Here is a 26,139-nt window from a genome sequence, read left to right as displayed (position 1 = left end):
CTCACTCACTTTCTGACACACTTTCACAAACAATGTTGCTGACAGTGCAGGAAAAATATGGCAAACCACCTCATTGACCTCAGTCTTCCTAGAGAACGACTATGTGGTTGTGAGAAACATGTCTGTTGTTGGAAAGTTGGCAACATTTACAGTATACCTTCTTGTAACCTCAGCGGTGTGTAATTGTTCCAATTGTTCCAACAAGTGCAACACAAAAACAGCTCAAATATACTGTATCTAAACATGTAAAAGCATGTGAAATACTACATACAACATGTCCAGTATGTGGCAGTGTACTGTATGTCAGCTGCAACCCACTTCATTTATTTGCTGTAATATGTGAAAGGGTGTGAAAGGAGAGGTTTTATGTCGGGCAGTGTAAAGTGGCTGCAGGGTCACAGCAGCAACAGTTATTGGGCAAAGGGATTGACAAATGTGACCTTTGGCCTGTGCAAACAGCGGCAGGCTGCAAATGAACACATGCTTCCTGTCATTACCCTGGTCAGGAGGAAATATACATTTTTTAGGGGGAGTTAACACAAACTTCTTGGGCCCTCTCTACACCTGCTGTACGCACCAGGATGTCAGGCACCAGCGCGCTGACAGCCTCAGTAAAAATGTTTCTTCTTAAAACCTTATATATCCCCAGTGATGCAGCTGATACTTGAATGTAAGTTTGTCCCCTCCAGCTTTGATTCCATGACCTGATGTTAAAGCCAGACTCACACAAGGTAGTTTCTCAACTCCTATTTGAAACTGAATATTTAACGTGTCTTTCTTTGTAATCATACAAACATATGGTAATCTGGGGTTCAAGCAATGATTGACTTGTCAATTGGGATCAAAATGTCAGCAGTTATACAAGACACATTGCATGCAAAATACTGTAGACTGTTAGAATAGCATGCTTTTGAACAATATTATTTATCTCAATTATGGTTATTAAAAAATACATACTGTTTGTTCGCATTTGATTTCATTAGACCAAGGTAATCTCAAAATTTAGGACGACTTCAAAAGTATGGCCATTTCCCCAGTTTTACAGGGACATCTTGTGGCCACAGCAGGTACCCACACGTCAAAATCCCTGACATTTTTTAAAATAGTGTAGTTTATAACTATTTGGCATGAGGCATTTACACTTTTCATATATCTTTCAAATATTATAGAGCACTAGTATGAGTAAACAGAACCAAAGAACATGTATCAACTCCTGGGACTACCAGGCTACTTTAAACAAAAGTAAATGTACAATGTGATAGGTTAAATGAACCTGTTTTGACCAATGAAGGAACAAGTATTCAGATCTTTTACCAGAATGAAAGTAGTAATACGTTAATGTTTCAGTTGGTAAAGGTGGTCTAATTTGAATTACTTGGTATACTGGTGGTATATCTTAACCTAATAACCTATACATCATAATCTAGACTAACATTTGATTACATGTATGGAAATAAAACGTTGCATACAATAGAAATAATCAAGACAAGTACAAGTATGTTAAAATACCTCAAGTATACCAGGATATCATACACAACCTTTTATATTTTAGGGGAGGCATTGGGTAGATGTCTCCTTCCTTTGGGTTCCTGCTCTGGTGGGAGGAAATGAAACAGTTGAAATATTGGCCAAAAACTCAAGGTTATTGATAGTTAAGTAAAGCTGAAGTTAAGAATATTAAAGGATTATACACAAAACATGGCAGGAATACTGGGATTTGAGTGATACAGATAGACATCTCTACAATGTTCAAAAATGTGTTGGGTGACATACAGAAAGCCAGAGGGAAGAAAAGTCATTAACTGATTGAGAATATGGCTTACAGGTTTAAATGAAATGCGTAATAGAATATGGCAACATCCAACTGGAGCATGTATGTACTGCAATAAACCGTAAACCTTACAACATATACTGATAAACTGCAACACAACTCTGGATAAACTCTGAAATTAGCTAAGAAAGACATCAGGGAGCATACAAAATATTCTAATGATTTTTTTTTTTTAAGTAACAGGAATAATAGAAATAATGATATTTTTATTTTACTGCTAGACTACTGATCTACTGATCACGCCACAAAAAAAACAGTTTCCTCCCATCTGCAGTTGGGTTCATGAATAAACCCCAGGACCCCCACTGACTCTGACTTACATCCCCAGGAAAATGTGTCACTGTCACCGACTCTTGCACATCTTCTTTTTTCTAATAAAATACACTTTGATAATACACTTGTTTTAAATTACGATTATTTTTGTTTACAATATTTGAATTGTTCTATTTTTTTAATTATGTCTCATGTTATTGCATTGTTTTTTTGTTATGCACCTTTCACCAAGTCAAATTCTAGGCAATAAACAGTTCTGATTCTAATTTTAAAATGTTAATTCTAATTCTAATTCTAATTCTAATTCTAATTCTAATTATTATTCTAATTTTAATTTTAATTGTAATTATTAATCTGATTCTAATTCCAATTCTAATTCTGATTCACACTCCAGTCCAACAGGTGGCGGTAATACACCTTGAATGTGGTTGCCAACCGCCATTAAAGCTCAAAGAAGAAGAAGATGAAATAGACGAAGAAGAAGAAGGTGTGTGACACTCCGCTAACGTCGCCCTCGGCAGACCGAAAACAACCCAAGTGTGTGTGTTGGTGGTTATTAAAACAGGTACGCCCAGAGTTTTACAACCACAATGAATGTATTGCGCAGCTGTATTTGGTGGCTTGTTGGAGTTAAAGAGTCTGCGATGCTCGCTCCTGACGTGCTCGTTCCTGACGTCTAAGCTAGGCTAGCTGTGATGCTAACGTTAACGTAACGTTAAAGGCCTGCTGCTGCACGCGTAGTCATCAAACTCCTCTCAATCAGAATACTGGTTTTTGACATCTAGAAGTCATACTATTTATATGAAGGGTGCGTTAATGTCCGAGTTAAATTAAGTTAACGATGCACAAACAGTGATGTCGTGAAATGAGCCTGATAACTAACTATAACTATATTATACCACGTTAGTTTGCTCTGTTAGCTCATTGGCTGCAGGCAGTCTAGCTGCTCCTGTTCTGTTGATCTACTAAACACAAATGATGCATGTGTGATGATGCATTGAGATTAACTAGAATAACGTAGATTATACACCGTAACTGCAAAGCATATGCAGTCACAAACTGGTTGAATTGAACCCTTAATTTGAGCCTTTGATTCACTTTTGTGACAAAGGGTTAAAATTGTATTACACATTCTTTGCTAGAATTCAGTGTGTTTTTTTAAATGTAGCTTAAGTCACTGATTTGTTTAAACAAAATGTGCTTAATGACTCACATTATTAATAACATAAAAACATTCGGAGCTTCTTCGTTGTGCTCTTAGATGTATTGGTTGTGGTTTATTTTGGTAATAAATGGTGTGGGAACCAGAAGTTATGTACAGTATTCTCTGAGCTTTATCTGTGCAGCAGCTTGTCTCAGGCTCTTTCACTCTATGCTTCGACCACATTCGTATTGGTCCTGCATTTCTTCATGTCCTTATGTGTTTTTTCTCTCTCTCACACTCCTCTCTCCCATGTTTCTTCCACTCTACAGCAGCCGTGCCACGCCGCGCCCCCACCCCCAGCGGAGCCGTCATGTGGCAAGAGGCCCGCAAACATGAGCGCAAGCTCCGTGGCATGATGGTAGATTACAAACGCCGAGGAGAGCGGCGGAGAGAGTACTACGAAAAGATCGTAAGAGACCTCTATCATCAAAATACCTGAGCAATGTATGTAGAGACACTTGATTATGACTTCTGCTACAGTGGAGCTCTGTGGCAGGAGATCCTCCCGAACCTGATCCTCCAATTTCAGAGTGTTGGCTTTATTTTTAAAGGTGAAAACTGGAGCATAGCAGAATGCGGCACTGCCCCGTCCCTGTCTTAAATTCTGGGGTTGTGTTATTTTAATGACACACATATATTTATATGCTGTGGCATTGGCTAGATACACGCAATGAGAGACGGCTGTTAGCTGGTTGAAGGGACTTTAAACGTCGACACCACAACTACGTTTACTTGTTTTGTTGAAACGTTAGTTGCTGCACCTTTTATTAAAAGCTCTTAGTAGTTTTGTGCTTTCCTGGTCTTGCACTGGTTTGAGCTTTAAGTAGGCTGATGCGTTGGCTGAGACTTCATCACCTCCTGCTAGCTTTCTATTTCTGCTAGTTGGTTTTTGTTCTGGCTGTCGGCATGGAGCCTAATTTAGACCTAAGAGGACAGATGAATACATCTCTCTCTGAATTAACTCTCTTGCATCAGCATTTTTCACAATAAAGAAAAGATGTGTGAGCCAAGTGTTGCCTCACTTTACTGGACATGGTAAAGCACCACAGTCACCAGCATATATTGCCCTTATGGGTTGAATAGAAGATGACATTGAGGAGTTTAATGTTCGTGCAGTATAATATCTTTCACAGTTTGGTTAGTTATTGTATTTAGTTAATAACAAGATGCCAATATATTGACTACAGACTGCCACTAATTTTGTCTAAACAGAAAAAAGATCCTGCTCAGTTTCTCCAAGTTCATGGCCGAGCCTACAAGATCCATCTGGATCCTGCTGTGGCGATGGCTGCAGAGAGCCCCATCAACATGTGAGTGCGCACACACGCATGCGCTGCATACACACCAATGGACTGTTCAATAAAGTAATCCAAGAAAAGTGGGCCTTAAACCTGAAGGTCAATTAAAATTTGTTTTAGGTGGAAATAGTCAAGATAATTGTGTGTGCACACTAATCTTGAGCAGCCCGAGCGCAGCAGTCCACTTGGATGATGAGAAACACTGTGATTGGCCTGTAGAAAAATCCTGTCAAATAAAGAGTCGGATGAGTGTTATCGTGAATGAAAATCAAATATTTTGTTACAACCTAATTCAATTTTAGGCACAATAGTATTGTATTTAGAAATTGTTTGACTTTTGGCTACAAAAAGAGATTAAGAAAAGACATAACATCAGCAAATGTTAATGTACATTAACAATACATTTTTCAACATTATTTTCTATTAATAGAGAGTTAAGATACTTTGTTTCTGAGATATTATTATTGAGGTATATTAAATAATTTTGCAATTGTTATGTTAACTATTTATGGAGCTATTATAATTCTAATAATTGTGATAATGTTCATTAGGATTTATTTAACATAAACCTTAATGTTTAATATAAAATGCCCTGTAATTAAACACTTATGTATGGCTTTCTTATCAATTGTCATTGTATAATTATTTCTTTATTTTAGTAGATTGTATGAACTTTAATTACTTTGACTGATTGACATTGATCAAGGAAGTTAAATAATATGGCAGCGCTCCACAAAGTCAGAGATGAAATCAATGCTTTCCCGTCCAGTCAGTGTTAAAGGAACTCTGGTTAAGCCACACCTGACACTTAGCCTGCCCCAGACAGGTTAGTTTCCCAGCATACGTTGCTATAGTAACTGAACCTGAACGATGTTGATTTTGCTTTAGGGAATGAACATAAAATGACTGACTAACCAAAACATGCTTGGCTTATTTGGTGAACTTGCTTTATGTAACGTGCCCCCGATACTCAGTGCTTGTAGGATCTTGCTAATCAGAATATCCCTCTTTTTCTTGTTTTGTCAAAAGGATGCCATGGCAGGGAGATGCCAACAACATGATTGACAGGTTTGATGTCAGGGCTCATCTGGACTACATCCCCACCTACACACCTCCTCTGCTCAGCACATCGTGAGTTACCGAACGTCACACTTAATCCAGAATCTGTCTACAGTGAATATTTTCCGATGTTTAAATTCTTGCCTTGTGATTCTGGGGACATGGTGGAAACATTCACATGTTCTTCATAGATTATTCTACATTATGACATTTGGGGAACTTGATTAAAGGAGAAAGTACCATGATTTACAGAGCGCTATCGCTTGTTCATTCAAAGGTTATCAAAAGTGTTTCCAAATTGCACGTACTGCATATTCTTGGCTTTTCCCAGCACTATGCTCTGCCAAATGTGAGGTTCATCGGATGAACGGTTCCGTTCCGTGAATTTCCTTGCTTTATAGTTCAGTGTAAATAAATTGTATTGCGTAGTATGCAACAATGATTTGCCTTGTTTGGTCGTTAAGTTTAAATACCTAATGGAAAGTTTTCATTGTGAAAATCATGGTTTTATTTATATTAACCAATTCTCAGTGCATCATGAGGCTAACTATTGTTAAATGCCTTTCTTGTAGAACATAAAATAAATAAAAAACATACCCATCTACCTAATGCGATCACCCCAGTCTTTAACTCTACTCTTATATTGGTGCATTATACAAAACACTAGTTGTTCTAGTTTTTACTGTACATAAATACAACTGTTACTAAGTAATTTAACGGGTCACCCTCTACATTGCTTCAGTGTCAAATGTTTCAGGCTCAAATGGAAGTCAACAATGCTCATAAAGTGGTTAAAATACACAACAACCTTCTGCTCTTTGTCTCATACAGAACCCCAGATCAGGAGACGGAGGAGAGAAAGTGCAATTATGAGCGATACAGAGGCCTAGTGCAGAATGACTTTGCAAACAGTGAGTATCACAAACAAGTTGAATTTCATTTGACTAAAATATTACATTAACATTTGGTTTCATGTTGTAACACTGTCAAGCCACTGTTAATGCTGGTGATCTTAATGTGCCTATAATAGTCTGTTAATCTGCCCTCAGTGGGTATATGTTGCAGTTGTGTTGTGCTCTTAAACTCCCTGCTGTCCTACAGTCTCTGAGGAGCAGTGTTTGTACCAGATCTACCTGGATGAGCTCTACGGTGGCCTGCAGAAGCCAAATGAGGACGAGAAGAAAAAGTACGTCATTGTAATGTTGTTAAAATGTTTCTTTTATCCTCACTGTGCTTTTCAATCATAGTTTCTTGGAGGCCATAGTTTTCTAAATCTTTGTTCCTGTTGTGCAGACTGGCTGAAAAGAAGGCCTCCATTGGTTACACTTATGAAGACAGCACTGTGGCGGAGCCAGACCCCGAGTCAGACAAAGATGAAGAAAATTCAGAGAGTGAATCCGAAGAGGATGAAGGCATCCCAGATATTGGTGAGGAAATGATTTTGACACTGAGACTTGTGCAACATGAAAATAGTCAACCTCATTTTGCTTTGTTTAACTAGTCAAGTATAGTTGCCTAAATCTAATCTTAGTCAGAGGAAAACATAGCTATTTTAGTATAGTTTTAGTCAATGAAATCTGTTCACACTTAAGTCTTTCTTCATTCATCAAATTATATTGAACATTTCAGTCAATCTACTCTGTTTTAGTCACAGGAAAAAAAGATTGTTGACGGACATATTTAGTCATACATGATTATTCAATCATGCATGACAATTCCATGTTTTCATTTTTTATTTTAAACCTACTTGCATGCAGTGAACTGAGGATCCTCTGTCTCTGGGTAACATTTGCTTTGTTGCTGTGTTGTGTGTTTTTGTGCAGATGTGGAGGTTGATGTTGATGAGTTGAACCAGGAACAGGTGTTGGACTTAAACAAAATTGCAACCCCATATGGAATGGCTGAAGGAGACTTTGTTAGGTAACATATCAGTGATTATAATCATCATGTGTCAAAGGTCAAACTTAAAGCAAAGGCTGTGTAATGTGTTATGATTCTCTTGCTTTTATAATTTCTCAATTGAATAAGAAATTCAGTGATGAGTGATGAGTGAGTATACAAAGTTTTGTTGGAACTTTAGATTATCTTTCACAAATCCCTGAGGAGAACAAAACCATTTTACTTATTTTTGTTCTTGTAGCCACAACGTCATTGAGCTCCAAGACATTGAACTCCTAAATCAGTCAGAAACATAAGAGTCATAAAGTTTCTGAAGGGAAATATTGCAATGAACAATGTAGCCTAATTCTGTGAATGTGTTTACTGTCTTGCAGACGTTATATGCAGTTGAAAATATAAATACAAATATACAACTAAAAATGTACTACTATGTTGACACTATTATTTTTTATTGTTGTAACACTGTTAACATGGCCTGTTTATCAGGATGTTGAGGAAAGACAAGGAGGAAGTGGAGGCCATCAAACATGCCAAGGCTCTAGAGGCAGAGAAGGCCATGTACTCTGTAAGATAACATCCACTGAGAAATATGAGTGTGTCCTGTGGTATTTAAAAATGTCTAAGTGACATATTTGATCATTTCAGGGCCGGCGTTCCCGCAGACAAAGGAGAGAGTTCAGAGAGAAGAGACTAAAAGGTCGACAGATCAGCCCACCAAGGTAAAATATGTTCTTTGACAGGGGTTTTCCTCATTACATTACCTTAAAACATGTTTAACTAATAACATTCTCCTGTATTTTTAGCTATGCAAGGAGAGACAGCCCAACATACGATCCTTATAAACGGTGAGTTGAATATTTGGTTAATTTCCGTGATTTGTGGAGTCTGTATTTTAGATCTGAACTTTATTTTCTGATCTTTCTTTCAGGCCAGAGTCAGAGTCCAGCTCTGAGTCGCGGTCACGCTCTCGTTCTCCTGGCCCAGAGAAGATCACCTTCATCACCAGCTACGGAGGCAGCGACGATGAAGCAGTAGCTGCAGCAGCAGCAGCAGCAGCCGCCGCTGCTGCCGCAGCAGTGACAGCAGCAGCAGCAACAGCAGCAGCAGCAGCAGCTGCAGCAACAGCAACAACAGCAGCAACAACAGCAGCAGCAACAGCTGCAGCAACAGCAACACAAACAAGCGGTCCTCACTCTGGACACGTCCCCTCCAACTTGCAACACCCTGCAGGTCATAGCAGGGGCTCCCGGTCGGTAACTTTCCGTCTTCCTTCTATTAGTTATTTTCCTCTTTTGTCTGTTGAATTGACCACAGCTGTTAAGGCAGAAAGAATACTGTGGATGAAATACTGATTTTGTGGTAGGTGAGGTGGATCACAGTTTTTGATCAAGTAAAATGTCGCTGTTAAATAACAAATCGACCTATTCTGCATGGCCTAATAGAAAAAGGATTAGTTTATGATTGTGCATGTCAGATTATGGCAAAGCAATGAGTATCATATAGTATCTGCAATCATGTACTATGCAAGTATATGACATTTTGATATTTCCTTATTTATACCTCTCTACAAAGTCCAGCATGTGACAGTAAGATAATATAAAAACAAGAAACCAGAAGTATTATGAAAATAGACTAGGCGCTGGGCTAGTGTTGGCACTAAAACTGCATGTCTCTGTTTGTCCAGGAGACGAAGGTCCTCCTCCAGTCGCTCCCCTTCCTCCTCCTCCCGCTCTTCATCTCAATCCACGTCTCGCTCTTCCTCCCGTTCGCGGCGTACCCGACGTGGGCGCGGGGGAAGGGACGGGCGCCGATCCCGGACCCGATCACGGTCGAGACGGCGTTCCAGATCTCACTCCCGGGGTAGAGGAGGGAATGGAGGGGCCGCATCCTGGAGGAGACGTGACCGGACACGATCACGGTCCAACGACCGAGAGAGGGAGCGTGAGAGAGAGAGGGAGCGTGAGAGAGAGAGGGAGCGTGAGAGAGAGAGGGAGCGAGAAAGAGAGAGGGAGCGAGAGAGAGAGAGGGAGCGAGAAAGGAGACGACACTCGGCACGCAGACGGACGAGGTAAAGCTCCCTGGTGTTTCCTAAGTTCGTTATTGTTTTGTAACACACATGGCAGTGACACATGCTCTCTTTCTGTTTCCTATCAGGTCTCGTTCCAGCTCACGGCAGGGGGGCAGTTCAAAGAGAGGGGGACGGAACAGTGGAGGCCACCGGAGGGAAGACAGCGGCAGCCGCAGTCCCTCTCAGTCCCCCAGTCACCTCAACCACAGTCCCTCCCCTAACAGAGGAGCCCTGCCTTCTACCAACACTGTCCGTGACAAGCTAAGAAAGTAAGAAGATATTTGCTGGAAACACCCATCCACTGTAGTCCGGTGCTCTTTGGGAAATTGTGGATGCAATTTATGAAAATCGTAACCATTACAAGCGTTTTCATTCCAGCACCCAAGCCGAATGAACAGAAAAAAACTGCAAACTAATTTACAGGCACACTGTTTCTATCCTCTGCTCTGTCAGTGTTTGACAGAGAGGCTCAGATCCTGCACACAGTTATGTTGAAGAGACCCTCTTCAGACGGCTAGTGTAGTTCACACTACTTTAGCCTGATTTGTATACTTGCTGATGGCTTTTGGCGCTTTCTGTCAAAAGCCCCAGATCAGAGGCAAGTTGGCTCGGCGCTCGCTGTTCAAAGGCTCACTGATGCATCACCTAGCAGGCTGAAGATCTGACCTGTCGTGGAGCTGCAGCCAGCGAGAGTGCAAAACACATGTTGAGGGGAAACCTGGGGGAAGGGTCACCTGTTAGTCATCCAAAAAACTGAGGAGTTCAACACCAACAGCTCAAGTTAGAGCACTTTATTTAACAAAGGCTGCCTTGTTTTATAACTGTATTGACTCACTCTCTTTTTATGACTTTGTTTTGTTTTGTTCAATCAAATTCATTGCTATGGAATGTTAAAATTTGATTCATCCACCATATGATTAGATGTTTCTGATGACAAAATGTTCTGAAACACCGAAGTCAGAAAAATTCCAATGGAAAGCCCAGAATCTGGAGAAAAGAGTTTAACCCGTTTCTTAGAGCCCCACAGTGCTATCAGACCATAGGAATGATTTATAAATGCATTATCATGTTTCTAATGCCTTTTTGTTATGTATACTGTAACATGAGGAAGAAATGGTCACATCTTCATCACCCCAGCTAATTGTCCTTTCTCTGTCTCTGTCTCCAGGCCTGATACTCCGAGTGGTAAAGAGACGGGAGCTGCCAAAGTCAGTAAGAATTTGATCTAGCTGGGTTTCTTGCTAAAGCCTACGCCTCCCTCATCCCTGACAGGCTGACATGGTTGTCACCAGACTGGGATGTAGAAGCCATTGTTGCCCACAGACAATAACATTATGTGATTTCTTTAAAAATGTTAATTTCTCTCACAAAGTGGACATGCACTGCAATCAAAGCCTGTCATCTATTTTGCAGCTTCCATTACAGTATTCTTCACCTTCTCCAGTGTTTGGCTGAGAAGAATGTGAACTTGCCAACACTGAGACATGACAGACTGAATTAATGCTTCCATCTCTGTATGGAGTGAACATTTCAGCCCCCTGTGAAGTCCTTATTGTCTTGCTTCTAGTGTGGGTTGTGCATGCATGCATATATACATGCGTGAGAGAGTGCAGCATCTTTGTATCTTTGTATCTGTTTGTAGTCTCGTATACACGTCCGTAAGTCACACATCAAAGGCCCTGAGAGGAAGAAGAGTTCTTCTTTTTATTACTGACCATGTGTCTTGTTACAACTTGTGATCAGTATTGGCCAAGATGTGCTATGGACAGTCGTTTTTGGGCTTGTTTTAAGAAGCAGCAGAGCACATTACTAAAACTGAAATGCTTTGTCATACGTACAGATGGAGATTAGAGTTAAACCGATAACTGGAGATTCTGGGACACCTTTTTTCCTGTCCCTTTTTATTGTAGCCTAAATATCAATATGAATTAACTGGGAGCAGTAAGTTGTCGTAGATTAGTGCAAAGACTGGAAACGGTTAGCCTGGCTCTGTTCAAAAGTAACAAAATACGCTTTCCAGCATTTAGAAAGCTCACTAATAAACATGTTATATCTTCTTTCTTTAATCCGTACAAAACTGAAGTGTAAAATTAAAATCACTTTTTCATGGGGGTGTGTGCCAGACTTTATCTTGAACAAATAACGTGTAAATTACTGAGCTTCGGTTTCCAGTCTTGCTCAGTTAGGATAATGGCTCCTCATGGTAGCTTCATATGTGGTGTACAGACAGAGTTGAATCAAACTCTCGACAACAATGGGAATATGTGTATTTCCCAAATGTCAGACTGTCTCTTTGAGACCAAATAACACATGTATTTGTTAAATTCTAACGTTCTTGACTGTGCAGTCTTGAACAAGCTGCTTGCTGCATTTCCTGGCCAAGAAGAAAAGTTTAAAATATTTTCCAACAGACAAATGGAGTGGGATAAATAATCTTCAGTGTTGTGACCGGCCGTTTTTCTTGCCTGGCCAGATTCAAACGGCCCAGCGATGGGTGTGTCAGTAACAAAATGCCACTGGCTCTTTCTGAACTTTCCAAACTCACCGAACCTGTACTTGTTTCACTTTTTGACAGTGTCCTCCTTCTGCTGCCCCCCTCCCCTTTATCTCGCCAATGGGAGTTCATACTATAAATATATTTAAGTGTAAAGGTTTACGTGACTGGATCCTGTCCTGCTTCTAAACTATCCTATGTAGCCGCTTTGAGCTACAGCAGCAGTTTGCCTCTCTCCACACATACACACACACACACACATAGTCAGCTTGTAAGATTCAAATGTACTTGTCAACTCATCAAACATCACATGTAATTATTGAATCTTAAGCCTTTTTATCTCCACGAGCTGCTCTACATAAAGGTGATGGTATCATAATTGTATGACGGCACATCCTTTGATCCTCTCTTAAACACACACACACACACACACACACATAGTCAGCTTGTAAGATTCAAGTGTACTTGTCAACTCATCAAACGTCACACGTAATTATTGAATCTTCAGCCTTTTTATCTCTAAAAGCTGCTCTACATAAAGTTGATTGTATCATAATTGTATGATGGCATGTCCTTTGGTCCTCTCTTAAACACACACACACACTTTTGTCAGGCTCTGAAATGATGTGCTAACACATTGTGTCACCTGCAGCCAAAGATGACACCTCAGGAGCGGCTGAAGCTACGAATGCAGAAGGCGCTCAACAAGCAGTGTGAGTACAACTGAACAGGGTGCACAAGTTAAGAAATATGTTGAGACGTTGGGTATCAGTTAGGAATTTTGTCACATTATGCAGTTAATAAAGTTTGTTTTCGCCCCCAATTCCCTGTTTATTTTCCTGTCCTGCAGCCAAGGCGGATAAAAGAGCCGCTCAGGTGAAGATCCAGCAGCAGGAAAACAAAAGACAGGTGTGTGTTTGTGTCCGTTTTCTATCTCTGTGTGTGTGTGTGTGTGCTTTATCAGACAGTGACGCTGTCATTCTTTATCTCTCTTCATTGCTGAGTGTTTATTTTACAGGAGCGGGAGGGAGAGCTACGAGCCATGGCACGCAAGATACGCATGAAGTAAGTGTGTGTGTGTGTGTGGGTCGCTGGGGCGACTGTTTGGTATTTGTGTGTTGCAACTGTCTTACCCAGAGGCTCTGCGTTTAGGGAGCGGGAGAGGCGTGAGAAGGAGAGGGATGAATGGGAAAGACAGTACGGGCGACAGAGCCACTCGCCTTCTCCTTCCAAATATGGTAAGATCCACATGGAGCTAATATAATAATACTAATTTGGTTTAGTGTGTATTGTTTGTGAGCGCAGTCTTGTATACCAACACATATCTGTCTGACTTGCTGGATTTAGTTTCTGCTCCAACAGTTTTGTAGACGTTGAGATGCTCTGCCATGATATTGTTTAATGGTGTCTCTGTGTCCTCAGGCCGAGACCACAACTCACACAGAAGGTATGTGAGAAGCCACAAGAATCTACACGACTCTGAGCAAGCAGAATAATTATGGGAGTCTTTTCACATTAATGCACAAACACACTCTCAAAGGCAGCTCATCACGGTGCCTTCACATGCTACATGGCTTTTTATTTGTGTAAAGGCGACATGTGCTCTTTTTCAGGTTTCACATTATTCCCTTATATTGTCTGTCTGAAATGCTCGGAGTTGGCACATATGACTTCAAGCCCTCTAAGAAAAAGCCTAGTCTGCTCTTGATTAGCTTGCAAGAATACTATGGTTCACCTTTTGCAAAGGTAGTTCTCAAACTGGGTGGTTTCTTCAATGCGCCTGCATGTGACTCAGGACGTAGTTTGAAATCTGACGGCCTTGTTTAAATCACATGTTTTTTTAAATCTTGGCAGCCTGCAAACAAACTGACTGGGTTGTCTTTATTTCAGTTTGTGGGACCCACAGTCTTAACGTTTTTCTTTATGTCCCTCTTAAATCGAGTATATCGAAGTATATTCGTATTCAGTAAATCTGTTGATCTTAACTGTCATTAAAGGCACGACTTCTTATTCACATAAAAACACGAGTGGCCTAACGACCAAAATATAAGGAGCTCTTTAATACACAGATTATCAAACCTGTTTATGTTGAATGCTGCTGCTAAAGGCATGTTTACATCTTTAATGTGTTTGTATATTCAATTATGATCTGTTAAAGTAATTGCTTTTTAAAAACTAAGTTTACATACATACATATATATATATATATATATATATATATATATATATATATATATATATATATATATATGTGTGTATGTGTATATATGTATATGTGTATATATATATGTGTATGTATATATATATGTATATGTGTATATATATGTATATATATATATATATATATATATATGTGTGTATATATATATATATATATGTGTGTGTGTGTGTATATATATATATATATATATATATATATATATATATATATGTGTATGTGTGTGAATATGTATATGTATATGTATATGTATATATATATATATATATGTATGTATGTATGTATATGTGTGTGTGTGTGTTGCTTGCTTTCACCTTCATACTGCTTATGGTGCATTTTTCTTCCAGGAGGTCACGGTCCCAGTCCCGCTCCCGCTCCCGGTCCCGGTCCCGGTCCCAGTCCCGCTCCAAGTCCCAGAGTCCACACTACCGCCACTGAGCTGCGGAAAACATGGACGCATCATACAACACCTTCAGTAAAAAACATGTCATTAGCACATACTGTCAAACAAGCAGCCGATTGCAACACGAAGAGATGGACTGAATTTGACACAAATCTTTACTTCTCTGGTGCGTGTGTCTACAGAATATAACATTTTGACTGATAGTTTCACTAACTACACAGCCAATTGGTTGAGCTAAGCAGAGTTTGATCTGCCCTTTTTTATATTTCCTTCATCTTGTAAAGAGACTGCAAGTTTATTAAATTAGTTTCTGGTTTCTTCCGCATGCTCCTTTTTTTTCTTTTTCTGCCTGACCGGACCTTCTCTATTTCAAAGTACTACTAGTAATACTGAGCAGTATCTCACCTTTTACCTCTTGTCCTCTTATTACTTGTCTCTAAGATTCTCTAAACACTCGCACTAAAGACCATTTAAAACAGTTTTTATGAGCTGATGTACATGATATGTATACACATCCATTAAAAACATCTTTATTAAAGAACATTAAAAGTTAGTGTGGGAATTCAATCTGTCCACCCCTCTTTTTATACTCTGTCCTCTGCCAACCGGTTAACAGCAGCAAATATCTTTTTTTGATTTCAATAATGTTGAATGTAAAATACAGAACAACAAATAAAACAGACTTTGAAATGATTTGCTCATTTTCTTGCCCACTTACATCTCTGTTGCTTTGACAGGTTGTACCCAAAGAAATGGTTTAGTTAGATATTTTGGTTTTGCTTTTTGTCTGCATACCTTTTTAAATATTTGATCAAATGTAGGTCACACAAATGCGACATGCATGAGAATATCCTCCAAGTTGTTCACAGTTTATTATCAGTAGGGGGCGACACATCTCGGGTTTGCAGCGACAGGTGCCTCGCTGCATTTTGTTGTTACTGATAATCTCACTTCTGGGACATTTTCCAGAGATTGTGTTGTGTTTCTTAGGCTTTATAGCAGTCACAGCTGGTCAACGAGAAAAGGAGAGACGTGCTCCTCTTGTTGTAGTTTGGGTTCGGAGATACCTGAAATCAACCAGGTAGTTCCTCTGAGCTGCTGAGAAGAAACTGCATGTGGATTTCCACTATCGGATGTGAAAACCTTAATTTAAACCAACAGCAAACACTTGTTTAGTGGGATAAAAAACACTAAACGGGGGGGAGAAAGGCTTTCGAGTGATAGGCGAGCTTGTTTGCGGAGTGTGTTACACGAGGAGGGCGGGGTCAGGGTCGCAGGAGCGGGCGGTGCCTGCAGTCGCCCATGCCCACTTTTGCCCTCCGCTCGCTGCCGGGGAAGACGCGTGAACTTGAACGCTGCCTTCACAGCTCGGTGTGAGTCCAGGCAGCGGACAGGCGCTCTTCTCAGCCGTTTGGGTTTCGGTCAACTTGTCGGAGAAGACGGACTTTGGTTTTGGAGGGTTTTGTTGTTTGGGACCCCGAGAACGTGCCAGAGGCTCGACGCGATGTCCAGGCGCAAACTTGGAAGCAGACCGCAGCACCTGAGTGCAATTCAAGGTAAGCAGGAGGAGCCGCGACGTGGGGGCACGTTGGAGCCGCTTGGAGGCGGATGTGATGTCCGAGGAAATTAGTATTAATTCATGTCACAGTTGTGTTTAGTTGTCGGTGTGCACGCATGGTTTCAGTTTGCGCTGCCACCAGTTATCACATTATATTGGTTATAATTTACAAGCATGTACACATCCTATTTTCTATTTTATTTTTGTTTAATTATATTTGCGTATAAATAAACTTAAATCATGCCGATGTGTTTTAATCCCTTTAGGAAATATTTAAAGAAGGGCTCATATTCCTGCCATGTTTGTGTGGACTGTTGTTGCAGTCGTGCTCATACAGGAAGGACCGGTTTCTTTGCACGCTGTTTTCAGACTCTACAGGTCCGAACACGATGATTAATATATCCAGGTTAGACCATGATCAAGTTTCTGGCTTGTCTGGGGCAGTTTCACTCATCGCCTGTTTAAGCTGGCTTTTTATATATATATATATATATATATATATATATATATATATATATATATATATATATATATATATATATATATACAATTAACAATTAAATAATGTTCTGAATAAAAATGTAGAATAGATCCCATTCGGACTCTCTATTTGATCCCATTCAGACTGTTCAAACATAAAGACAACAATGCTGCTCACAAAGGAACGAACATGTGACGTGTGGAGGGAAATAAGAGAGAAACTTGAACACCATTTGTTTTTTTCAGTTCTCTACTGGAGACCAGTGGTGCATGTCTGGTGTGACCACAGGTCCTCTCTCTCTCTCTCTCTCTCTCTCTCTCTCTCTCTCTCTCTCTCTCTCTCTCTCTCTCTCTCTCTCTCTCTCTCTCTCTCTGCGTGAGTGTGGAGAGACCGCGCCTTGCAAGTCTGCACGAACAGCCCTGAAACAGGAAAGGTGACATTTTTGAGTAACAACTGGCGAGATCCAACTCCAGACTGTACTGTCTGTACCTGTCCCGTATGTTAGCCGGGGCAGGTGATCCAGTCGAGGCATCAAGGTGTGCCCATGACCGCCTTAAGCAATACTGACCCCACCTCCTCCTCCCCTCCTCCTTCCTGAGCTGGAAGCCTTTCTTAAGAATTGTCCAAAGTTTACTCAGACTGAAGTTGTGTCTACCACATGCACCTGCAGCCTTTCAAAGGGCTCCCCGCTAACCACATACAGTTTGACAGGTTGTTGAATGAGATGAGCTGCCCTGTACATATTTGTGAGCACAAAACACACAGGGGCTGTTCTTATCTTAAACACCTTCAATCATTTTTTTTTGTTGTAATTTTGCAATCCACTTCCTGTTGAGAAACTCCTCGCTGCTGGTGTTTGCTGGGGCACGTTGTAATTGTGAGTACATTAGTGGAAGCTTTGGTCATAATGTTTCTTTTTGAAGTCAATCACGTTACCCGGCAGCACATAGTGATTGTCACATTAAAATGAGGCCAAGATGGACAGTTGGGCGTCTCTCTCTGCAACAGCCTCAGTCAGAGAGCGGATCTCTCTTAGGTTGGTTAAAGGAAGTGGTCAGTATTGGCTGAGCAGATTGGCCTCATTGCTTTAGAGCTCACAACTGAAACTTGCACTTTAGATCCCCACGCCTGCTTGTTCCACTGAGGTCTAACGGCACTTTGCCACTTTGGGTTGTTAACTCATAAGAACATGGTCAAAGAAGAAAGAATGAATCCACATCTACTGGGACTCGTGTTGTAAGAAGTGTGGGGAAGCACAAGTTGGTGTTGTCTGTATGTTCAGCCTTTTTTTTTGAGAGAGAGAGAAAGTGGGATGTTAATGTCAAGGTTTAGTATTCTGTATTTTGGAGATACGGACAAATAAAAAGATGCGTGTAAAAGTAATAACGCTCTTTGGCTGCTAGTTAAAATGTTTGAGAGAAACCACTCTACCACAGACCTGTTTGATAGACACTGCCCACTATGTACGCTCCATGTGAAAGAAGATTACACCCATTGGCTGTAGAGGACAAGGGTGAAAAATACTGGATTGAATGGGATCGTCTCAATTAATCTTCAGATTAATTTCCTCGATTACATTTTTGGTTTATAAAATGTCCAAAGTGTAAAAAATGCCAAGGGGATGTCTTCACATTTCTTGTTTTGTCTGACCAACAGGACAACTCACTTTACTGTCATAGGAGACTAAGAAAAACAGATAATATCCACATTGTAAAGATGGAACCTGTGAAGATTTGTTTGAAAAATTACTTAATTAAAATTCTGTCGATTGACTAATCACTTGTGGTTGTAGCTTTATTAAAAATAAAGGGGTAAGTGCGTTGAAATCCCTGTGCAATGAACTGTGCTTGTGTGTCTGTCTGTGTTAATTAGTTTCTCTGTTAAACATTAAAAGTAGGTGAAAAGATTGTATTCTCTGTTGGTAATTGAATTGTCTCTCTTCCCTCTGCTGCATGTCATGTTTGTCAGATGTCACTGAAATGGCGAATGGCACCACCTGCTCAGGCGACCGGCCTCCTCCTGCACCACAGGTCCGAGCTCCTGGTGAGGGTCGTGACCTCTTGACCTGTGGCCAGTGCAGCCGGGCCTTCCCCCTCGCCCACATCCTGGCATTCATCCAGCACAAACAGGGGTGCTGCCGCTCCCGAAACCAAGCCCCAAATGCCAATGCCACGCCCCCCTCACCTGCCAACCAGGCGCAGCAGTACATCGCCAACTCCGAGCTTGGACCGGCCTTCATCGAGTTGAGGAGAGGGGCCAGAGCCTTGGGGGAGGAGCCCGACGTGAAAGTGAAGGCCGAGCATGGCAAAGCAGGTGAGTGCTTGAAGAGGAAGAACAATAAATAGAAGGCAGGTTGCTAATTAGTGACTCTGTTTTTTGTTTTGTAAAACATTTTTTTTTTTTTTCAACCGCCCTCTTCTTCATTTAACAACTGTTCCCCCCCCGCCTCCCGAGTCCAGCTCATTAGCTAGTCGTTGCCATTAGCAGACTTGCGTGAGTTAGTGACGCACAGGCTAATTGTGTGGAAAGGATAGGCGTCAGGAGCGTTCGGAGGGCACCGAGGGTCCCCGAGGGCTCCACACTGAGCACCTGAGCTCCTCTCATCTCCCTGACTGTCAGTCTCTGAGGTGGAATGGCCAGGTAAACATGTTTCTGCATCTCTGTCTCCCACTACGCCCTGGACAACAGAGAATGAAACCACATCCTCCTAACACCAGCACAGGAGCATGTTTCAGTGTTTTCTAAGGACACCCTGGTTCTTGTGAAAAGGCATTTGATGTTTATAGTCGTGCGCCACAGTGTGCAATGGTCAGCAGAGTGAATGTGAGGCTGTTCGTGCAGCTCTCCTCGCTGTCATGACACTGTAATGGAGGACGTTGCATCATGTGCAGCTCCTCTGCCCTCTCCCTCCGTTCTGCCCCGGGCCAAGCCACCTGAGCTCCTGGGAATTTCCTCCTTCCTCCTCCTCTTTCTTCATCTTATGCATCGCTTTCTCCTTCTTTCTCTTGTCACATTTGTCGCGTCTTAAGCCATCCCTCTCTTCTCATTCCATGTCTGACGTTAGAAGTGGTTTTCCTAAAGGTCTTTTTCTTCATGCCTTTTCTGCTGCTGTTTTCTTTGAGAGAAAGAAGTGCAGACACCGTGATGGTCATGCCAAATATGATATGACACGGTGGAAGTCAATCAGCAATTCATGAATTCTCATTACAATACTTTAAAAAAATTTTATAACTAACAATGTGTTTGAGATGGAGGAGAGTTATTGTATTTTTTCTGCAAAGGTCAGATTTTATTTGAAGGTCATGCTGTATCTGAGGTGAAAAAGCAGGATGTTGTAAATGATTGCAGATTGACAGCATCTTGCTGCACACTCATAGTAGGTATGAGTGTCCCTTTTGCACATTTTGAAACCCTCTCTGTCATGTGCACACACGTTAGCAGTTCCTTCCTTTGTGTAACGCTCAGGGGACTGAAATGCACCATTTCCGTCTGTCCACAATCTCTTTGTTTTTCTATTTCAGTCTGTTTTTCATCTCTCACTTACAGTCGGAGAACGCACAAGTTTGGTAATTATGTGCCCGCAGGATTATAAAACAAACCTAACATGTGCATGAGGCGAGGGGGAAAGAGCATGACAGCTTGTGAATAATAAAAAAGGGGATAAGTTTGGATTAAAGTTTCATAAGCAAATCTAGCTTGCCTTTGTTTAGAATTGGTAATTTTGATTTTACCCAGATTTCAGTGTTTCTATCTCCGAAGATTATTTGTGACATCAAGTTTGAGTTCTTGTTTGTTGGTGTAGCAAAGGGACAGTTTTATGTGGACATTCCTTAGCCTTGTAGGTAATAGGAAGTCTTGTTGTTTCATGGGAGGGAAACTGAGCATCTGAGATGACTGAAAGTGAAACGGCAGTTATCCCACAACAGAAAGGTCCTCCATCTATTTTCTGTATTCAAGAGAGAAGCGGCAAGGACAGAGGAGAAAAGAGAGGGATGGATTACCGAAGAGCTGCGTGCATCTGTCTCATTCCTTTTTATTTATTCTCCGTGTTTGTTTGTTTTCCTCCTCTCCAACATCCCCCCTCCTCATTTCTTCCCCCCATCTTCAACACACTTTCGCTTTGCCCTCTTTCAATTTCTCGCCCCCCCCCCCCTGCCTCCTCCTCTCTTTTCTCCTCCCTCTGCCTCCCAAGGGAGAAGAGATTCTGCCTGCTGCTCGTTAGTGCTCCCAGCCAATCTGCATTTTTAATTAGTAGTTATTGCTTCTGCTTAATATTCAAGTGCTACCCCAGGCCAAATGGGAATCCTGACAAAAAAAAAAGAGAAAGCGAGGAGAGAGAGGGAAGGAAAGAGAAACCGGCTGGGTATTGTGTTTCACTCCAGGACCCCGAGACAAAAGCCCACCCCCCCAGCCCCCTCAGGGAAAGATTTAGATTTTTTTTGAAGAGGGGTGAGGAGGGCTGGGGTTGGAGGATGGGTCTCAAGTACAATCCAGAGGGGTGACATATTTTCGTGGTGTCTCTTGGCCCCCCGTACTACATTATAATCTTTTTATCTCATTTTCTTTTTATCTCCTGAGCCCTGACCTACCTATCTCTCTCTCTCTCTCTTTTTCTGCTCTCACTCTTCACCCTATTTTTAAAAGAAGTATCTCAACTTCTCCTGGATTACTCCTCAGGCTAGGTTAAAGGACATGAACACCACAGCTCCTCTCGTCTCCAGACAGAGGGAGGGTGGGAGAGGGGGGAAAAGAGAAAGAAACAGTTGCTCTCTTTTTCATCTTCACTCTCCTCCCCCCTCCAGTAAAATACAGAAGGATTTGACTTGAGGAAACATGAAAGAGGCTTATACCAGAGTCTGCTTTGAACCTCTCCAAAAAAGAAAAAATGAACTGTTTTCCCCCTCAATTTGGGGATCTTCTCTCCAATTTTGATTTATGCAGAAAGGCCTCATTTGTCAAGCAGGCTGAGTCAGTGCCTGATTTGCATAAAGCGTTCATTTTCTACGTTCTGCTAATTAGCAATTTGCAGCTTAATTGGAGAGTGGCTCTCAGTTAGGAGACAAAGCTATCCACATATAAAAATATCTCCAGATGTACTTTGCAACACGACTGCATCTCTGTTAGTCTTTCTGATTCTGCGCCACCATTTCTCTATTCTGCTTCGAGTCATACTTTTCCACACACTTTTATCCTTATTTTGACATTACTTCTTCATCACCTGACCCTCAGTCTATCTGTGCTTTTCTTCTAGTAAATGTGTCTTTTATCATGCTGATACTCTGTTGTGTCTTTTAAGTCATTGTTTTGATTTTTTTTGACACGTGACTACAGACACTTAAGCGAGTAGCTATAGTGACCATAGCTAAAGATCCAGATATTTTCCAGAGTTGGTGGAAACAATTTCTAATTGGTGCATCTGCTGGATGTGTAAAAAATATGTTGTTTTCACAGCTTGTTTCTCCTGCCACCCAAAGTGGCCAAAAAATCAGTTATTGCATGTTTAATCTCTGAGTCTACCTCATTGGTTCACTCCTAGTGGAAGTAAAGACATTTCAAGAAATGTCTCAACTCAGTTTTGTGTGTCTTTGTTTTCCAGTGACTGTGGAGCCCTCCTACTTCACCTGCCAGCAGTGTGAAGCTGTGTTTCCATCTGCATGGGCGCTCTTACAGCATGCTCAGCACACCCACTCATTCAGCATCTACCAAGAGGATGAGGACGAAGACACAGACATGAGAGGAGGAGGAAGAAGAGGAGGGCTTAAAGAGCACAAGTCCACTACAGCCACTCTGGACCCTCGCCACCTGAGCCAAGCCCTTGCCTCTGCCTTTCAGCCCTCCACCCTGCGCCTCAGTCGCTCCCATCAGACACACACCACTTCCACCTCCTCCTCCAGTAACATGCAGGCTCTGAACTTTTCAGTGCGGCTCAGGGAGCTCGCCGAGGGGAATAACAACCACACCAGCAGCTCCCCCGGAGGCCTGATGCTGTCTCCGTCCTCTTCTCCACCAGCAGCTTCTCCCTTTTCTCAGACCAGTGCCCTCCAGTCTGACTTTTACTGCGAGCTGTGTGGCCAGAACTTCCAGTCCATCCACGCCCTGTCCACCCACCGCCGGACTCACTCCTGCAACAGGCCCTATCACTGCGGAGTGTGCGGGCAAGCCTTCGCCCAGAGTGGCCAGCTGGCCCGGCACATAAGGGGCCATCAGAGGGAGGCTGGAGGTGGAGGAATTGGGTATGAGTCGGTGGATATGGTTGTGATGGAGGAGGATGTAGGGAGGCATGGGATGAGAGGGGGGTTTCAAATGCAGCCGGCTGGAATCCTCATGGTAAAGGGAACGGTTGGTGCAGAAGTCAGAGCCCAGGGTCGCTCCGAGTTAGACCTGACCCTGCCCAAACACCCATCCATAGCTTCAGGCCTGATGCTGCTGACCTCACAGGTTAGACCACCAGACCGGGAGCTACTGAGGCTGTACCAGCGCCAGAGAGAGGGGGGAGAGCGAGGGGAAGAGGATGCAGAGAGGCAGGGGGAGCCTCAGCACACATCACCCTGCGCCAGCCCCTCTGAAGGCTCACTGGAGAGTGGAGAGACGGGGGGCAGTGGTGAGAGCGGCATCGCTAGTGGCAACTGCACACCCAAACGGCCGGAGATGGGCGAGAGAGTGCGAGGAGTCGGAGAGTGGGAGAATGAAAGAGGGGAAATCATAGAGAGGGAGACAGAGTGGAGCTCAACCAAAGTCAGTGAGGTTGTGCAGGAGTGGCAGAGGGAGAATGAGCGGAGGAGTGTAGGAGGAGGTGTCAGCGACGGAGGAAACAACAACAATACTACTGCTGGTTCAGCTGGTAAGAAGAAGAAAGATGAAGCTTGCGAGTACTGTGGTAAACAGTTTAGAAATAGCAGCAACCTGACCGTGCACCGCCGCAGCCACACAGGGGAACGTCCATACCGCTGCGGCCTCTGCAACTACGCCTGCGCTCAGAGCTCAAAATTAACGCGCCACATGAAGACCCACGGCGCTCAGGGAGCCAAGGCTTCCTTTTTGTGCCAGCTGTGCTCGGTACCCTTCACCGTTTACGCAACTCTGGAAAAACACCTGAAGAAAGTCCACGGCCTGAGCCACGCCAGCGTGGGAGCGTACGCACAGGCCAGCGCTGCAGACACGTTGGCTGCCATAAAAGCTGAGGAAAAAGCAGTAGTGGTGAAAATGGAGGAGGATGAAGCCAGTTTGGATCAGATAGAAATGGAGAGGAAAATTCACAGTGATGTGGTGAAAAGCATGGAGCTGGAAGAGAGGGAGTTCCATGCAGAGTATGTGGAGAGCGGCCCAGTCATAGCTGCTGAACTGCCACCTGAGAGCAAAGCGGAGTTGAACTTAGCTTTGACCTCTGCGCCATGAAAGCTGTTCTCATTCACTTATTGACATTAAAATAGCACTGTATAGGATTTAAGTCGCCCATTCAAATACAAATAATTAGTCCCATCATTGAACGGACAGTCGAGTAAAACTGAAATCTAGTTTAAAGAAGAAGAAGCAGCAGCAGTTCCGTCCTCTACCAGCGCCGAGGCACACAGCAGCCACATTGTTCATGACTGCAACGCTGCTGGTTGAAACTTAAGTGCCTCCAGTTCTTTAGACCACAGAGAGTAAACCAGGCCATGACATTCAACAGGGAGATTACCAGAGCTCTTCAACAGGAAGTGAACCGCCACAGTCCACACAGACACAGGAAACCGATCACCATGTTGCAGCGCAGGATGCAAAAGACGAGTGATTTATCTCTGGCGGGCGACTGGACAGGTGGAGACGGATATTAACCGTCAGATAATATAGTAAAGGGATTCTATTGAATAAAAAAAGCTTAGAAATAGAACAATATTAATATATCTTCAGCATCAGCAGACGGAGAAAGGTCATATTGTGTTTTCTAGCTGTTGCTGGTTTTCTTTTGAGAAGACCTTTTAAAGACTAGAAATGTTTAAACAGACACGAGGGTGGAATTAATCCAAACACTGTGCGCCTGCAGTTTCTCAGACTCCTCTTTTTAAAGGCGCTTGGTTGTCACAACACTTGTCACTTATGTAATGTTTACAGGGCTCCAGGAGCCTGGCAAGGTTGTGCTCCTGAATTTGTGACAGTATGTATGGATGATTTTCTGTTTTCTAATTTTCTAAATGTGAATAAGGAGACTTTAATGTGTCATCTCCTGAGGTTTTTTCATGATTCGTTTCTATGCATAAAAAAACCCTGTGATTTGACCTAGATGTGACACGGGTGTGTATTATTTTCTCTATTTGTACCTATTATTGTGATGGTAATTTCTCTATTTCATTGTTTACATTTGTAAAGTGCCGGACTGCTTGAAGCTCGTGCATGTTTGGCAGCCAATTTAAAAACATTTTAGTTGCTTGTGTTTGAATTATTCCTAATTTATGGATGCTGCATGTTGGGAATTGTGTAACTGCTGAACTACAGGGTTGAGAGGTGCTGGAGTAGCCAGTTGATTGGTGGAGTTTTGCGGGAAGCACTTGGGTGAGTTTGCATGAATGTCTTTGTTTGTTTGTACATATTGAGGGGAGGGGGGTGACACTTCTACTTGAACCCTCTGTCCTGTGATCTTGTGTCCAGAGCATGACTCCGCAGGTCATAATCACTGCGTCATGCTTTTGGCAGGTGTGTCACCGACGAGGCTTTAAGAAACACAAGTTAAGGGAGAGGAACCCAAGAAACAGGTCAACGTTGTCGGGGAGAGTGCTGCAAACGTTTTAGTGACTACTGTGATGACTTTGTGTGATCATATCTGATGATCTTGCATTCATGTCAGGGACATTCTTGTGTGTGTTGTGTAATGAATGATCGTGAACGAGTGCAGTGTAACTGTTCAGGGATAATATTTTGTACATAGTTTGACATTCTCGCTGTTGCTATGCTTATTGTTGTTGTTATTATTAATATGAACTGCCTCCACTTTCCATAGCATCGTCTCCTTTCCGCTGAACCCCGGGCTTTATAAAGTTGACACCATTTTGTAATTCACCTTCTCAAAAGGAGCCTCAATAAAGAATTGAGGTGAAATATTTCGTAGTGTGGAGTCTTTTCTGCTTGTGGTTGCTTTTCCAAACATATCTCCTCCTCCCCCACCTCCCCCTTTTCTTCTTCTGGTACCCAGAACAAAGCGTTTGAAACTATTTATAAGTGTATTTTCTCACCAGGATGTTGTCTTAGTTAGAGTGGGTCGTTTCTCTGAGGACCACAGTCAGCGCTGAGTTATTAATTTTTAATGTGAGTGTTTGGATTAGGGACCCTCACTCCTTGTTTACATCCTTGTGATGTTACTGGCTTTGTCTAGAAATGCT

The 26,139-nt window shown here is 42.3% G+C and overlaps 2 protein-coding genes across 4 annotated transcripts; both read left to right on the top strand.

Annotated features, from left to right (window-relative positions):
- Positions 1 to 2,570: 2,570 nt before the first annotated feature.
- On the top strand, positions 2,571 to 15,440 carry clasrp (CLK4-associating serine/arginine rich protein). Of its 2 annotated transcripts, XM_034548227.1 has the most exons (21): positions 2,571 to 2,669; positions 3,578 to 3,717; positions 4,521 to 4,618; positions 5,636 to 5,737; positions 6,497 to 6,576; positions 6,767 to 6,851; positions 6,959 to 7,092; positions 7,489 to 7,585; positions 8,051 to 8,129; positions 8,210 to 8,283; positions 8,368 to 8,409; positions 8,493 to 8,813; positions 9,249 to 9,632; positions 9,719 to 9,901; positions 10,801 to 10,840; positions 12,779 to 12,839; positions 12,977 to 13,035; positions 13,145 to 13,191; positions 13,279 to 13,364; positions 13,549 to 13,573; positions 14,692 to 15,440. In XM_034548227.1, the coding sequence occupies exons 2-21, from the start codon at positions 3,619 to 3,621 to the stop codon at positions 14,780 to 14,782; spliced, it is 2,187 nt and encodes a 728-aa protein (XP_034404118.1). In that variant the 5' UTR covers positions 2,571 to 2,669; positions 3,578 to 3,618; the 3' UTR covers positions 14,783 to 15,440. The 2 variants fall into 2 exon arrangements, 1 of the variants encoding a protein (XP_034404118.1); XR_004610709.1 differs by lacking the exons at positions 13,549 to 13,573; positions 14,692 to 15,440 and having other exon boundaries at positions 10,801 to 10,844; positions 13,279 to 13,348.
- A 607-nt stretch (positions 15,441 to 16,047) lies between these two features.
- On the top strand, positions 16,048 to 25,860 carry znf296 (zinc finger protein 296). 2 transcript variants are annotated; one of them, XM_034547945.1, is made up of 4 exons: positions 16,051 to 16,303; positions 16,572 to 16,711; positions 18,755 to 19,099; positions 22,383 to 25,860. In XM_034547945.1, the coding sequence occupies exons 3-4, from the start codon at positions 18,766 to 18,768 to the stop codon at positions 24,179 to 24,181; spliced, it is 2,133 nt and encodes a 710-aa protein (XP_034403836.1). In that variant the 5' UTR covers positions 16,051 to 16,303; positions 16,572 to 16,711; positions 18,755 to 18,765; the 3' UTR covers positions 24,182 to 25,860. The 2 variants fall into 2 exon arrangements, with proteins under 2 accessions (XP_034403835.1, XP_034403836.1); XM_034547944.1 differs by lacking the exon at positions 16,572 to 16,711 and having other exon boundaries at positions 16,048 to 16,303.
- Positions 25,861 to 26,139: the final 279 nt, after the last annotated feature.

Source organism: Cyclopterus lumpus, chromosome 13 (genome assembly GCF_009769545.1).
Source record: "Cyclopterus lumpus isolate fCycLum1 chromosome 13, fCycLum1.pri, whole genome shotgun sequence".
NCBI lineage: Eukaryota > Metazoa > Chordata > Actinopteri > Perciformes > Cyclopteridae > Cyclopterus > Cyclopterus lumpus.
This window is presented reverse-complemented; position numbering and strand designations above follow the sequence as displayed.

Excerpts from the sequence above, each read along its gene's own strand:
- clasrp (XM_034548227.1), top strand. The coding sequence starts at position 3,619 with ATGTGGCAAGAGGCCCGCAAACATGAGCGCAAGCTCCGTGGCATGATG. Across the intron at positions 3,718-4,520 it reads GAGAGTACTACGAAAAGATC|AAAAAAGATCCTGCTCAGTT; the intron begins GTAAGAGACCTC and ends TTGTCTAAACAG. Across the intron at positions 6,852-6,958 it reads AATGAGGACGAGAAGAAAAA|ACTGGCTGAAAAGAAGGCCT; the intron begins GTACGTCATTGT and ends CCTGTTGTGCAG.
- znf296 (XM_034547944.1), top strand. The coding sequence starts at position 16,252 with ATGTCCAGGCGCAAACTTGGAAGCAGACCGCAGCACCTGAGTGCAATT. Across the intron at positions 16,304-18,754 it reads GCACCTGAGTGCAATTCAAG|ATGTCACTGAAATGGCGAAT; the intron begins GTAAGCAGGAGG and ends CATGTTTGTCAG. Across the intron at positions 19,100-22,382 it reads GGCCGAGCATGGCAAAGCAG|TGACTGTGGAGCCCTCCTAC; the intron begins GTGAGTGCTTGA and ends TTTGTTTTCCAG.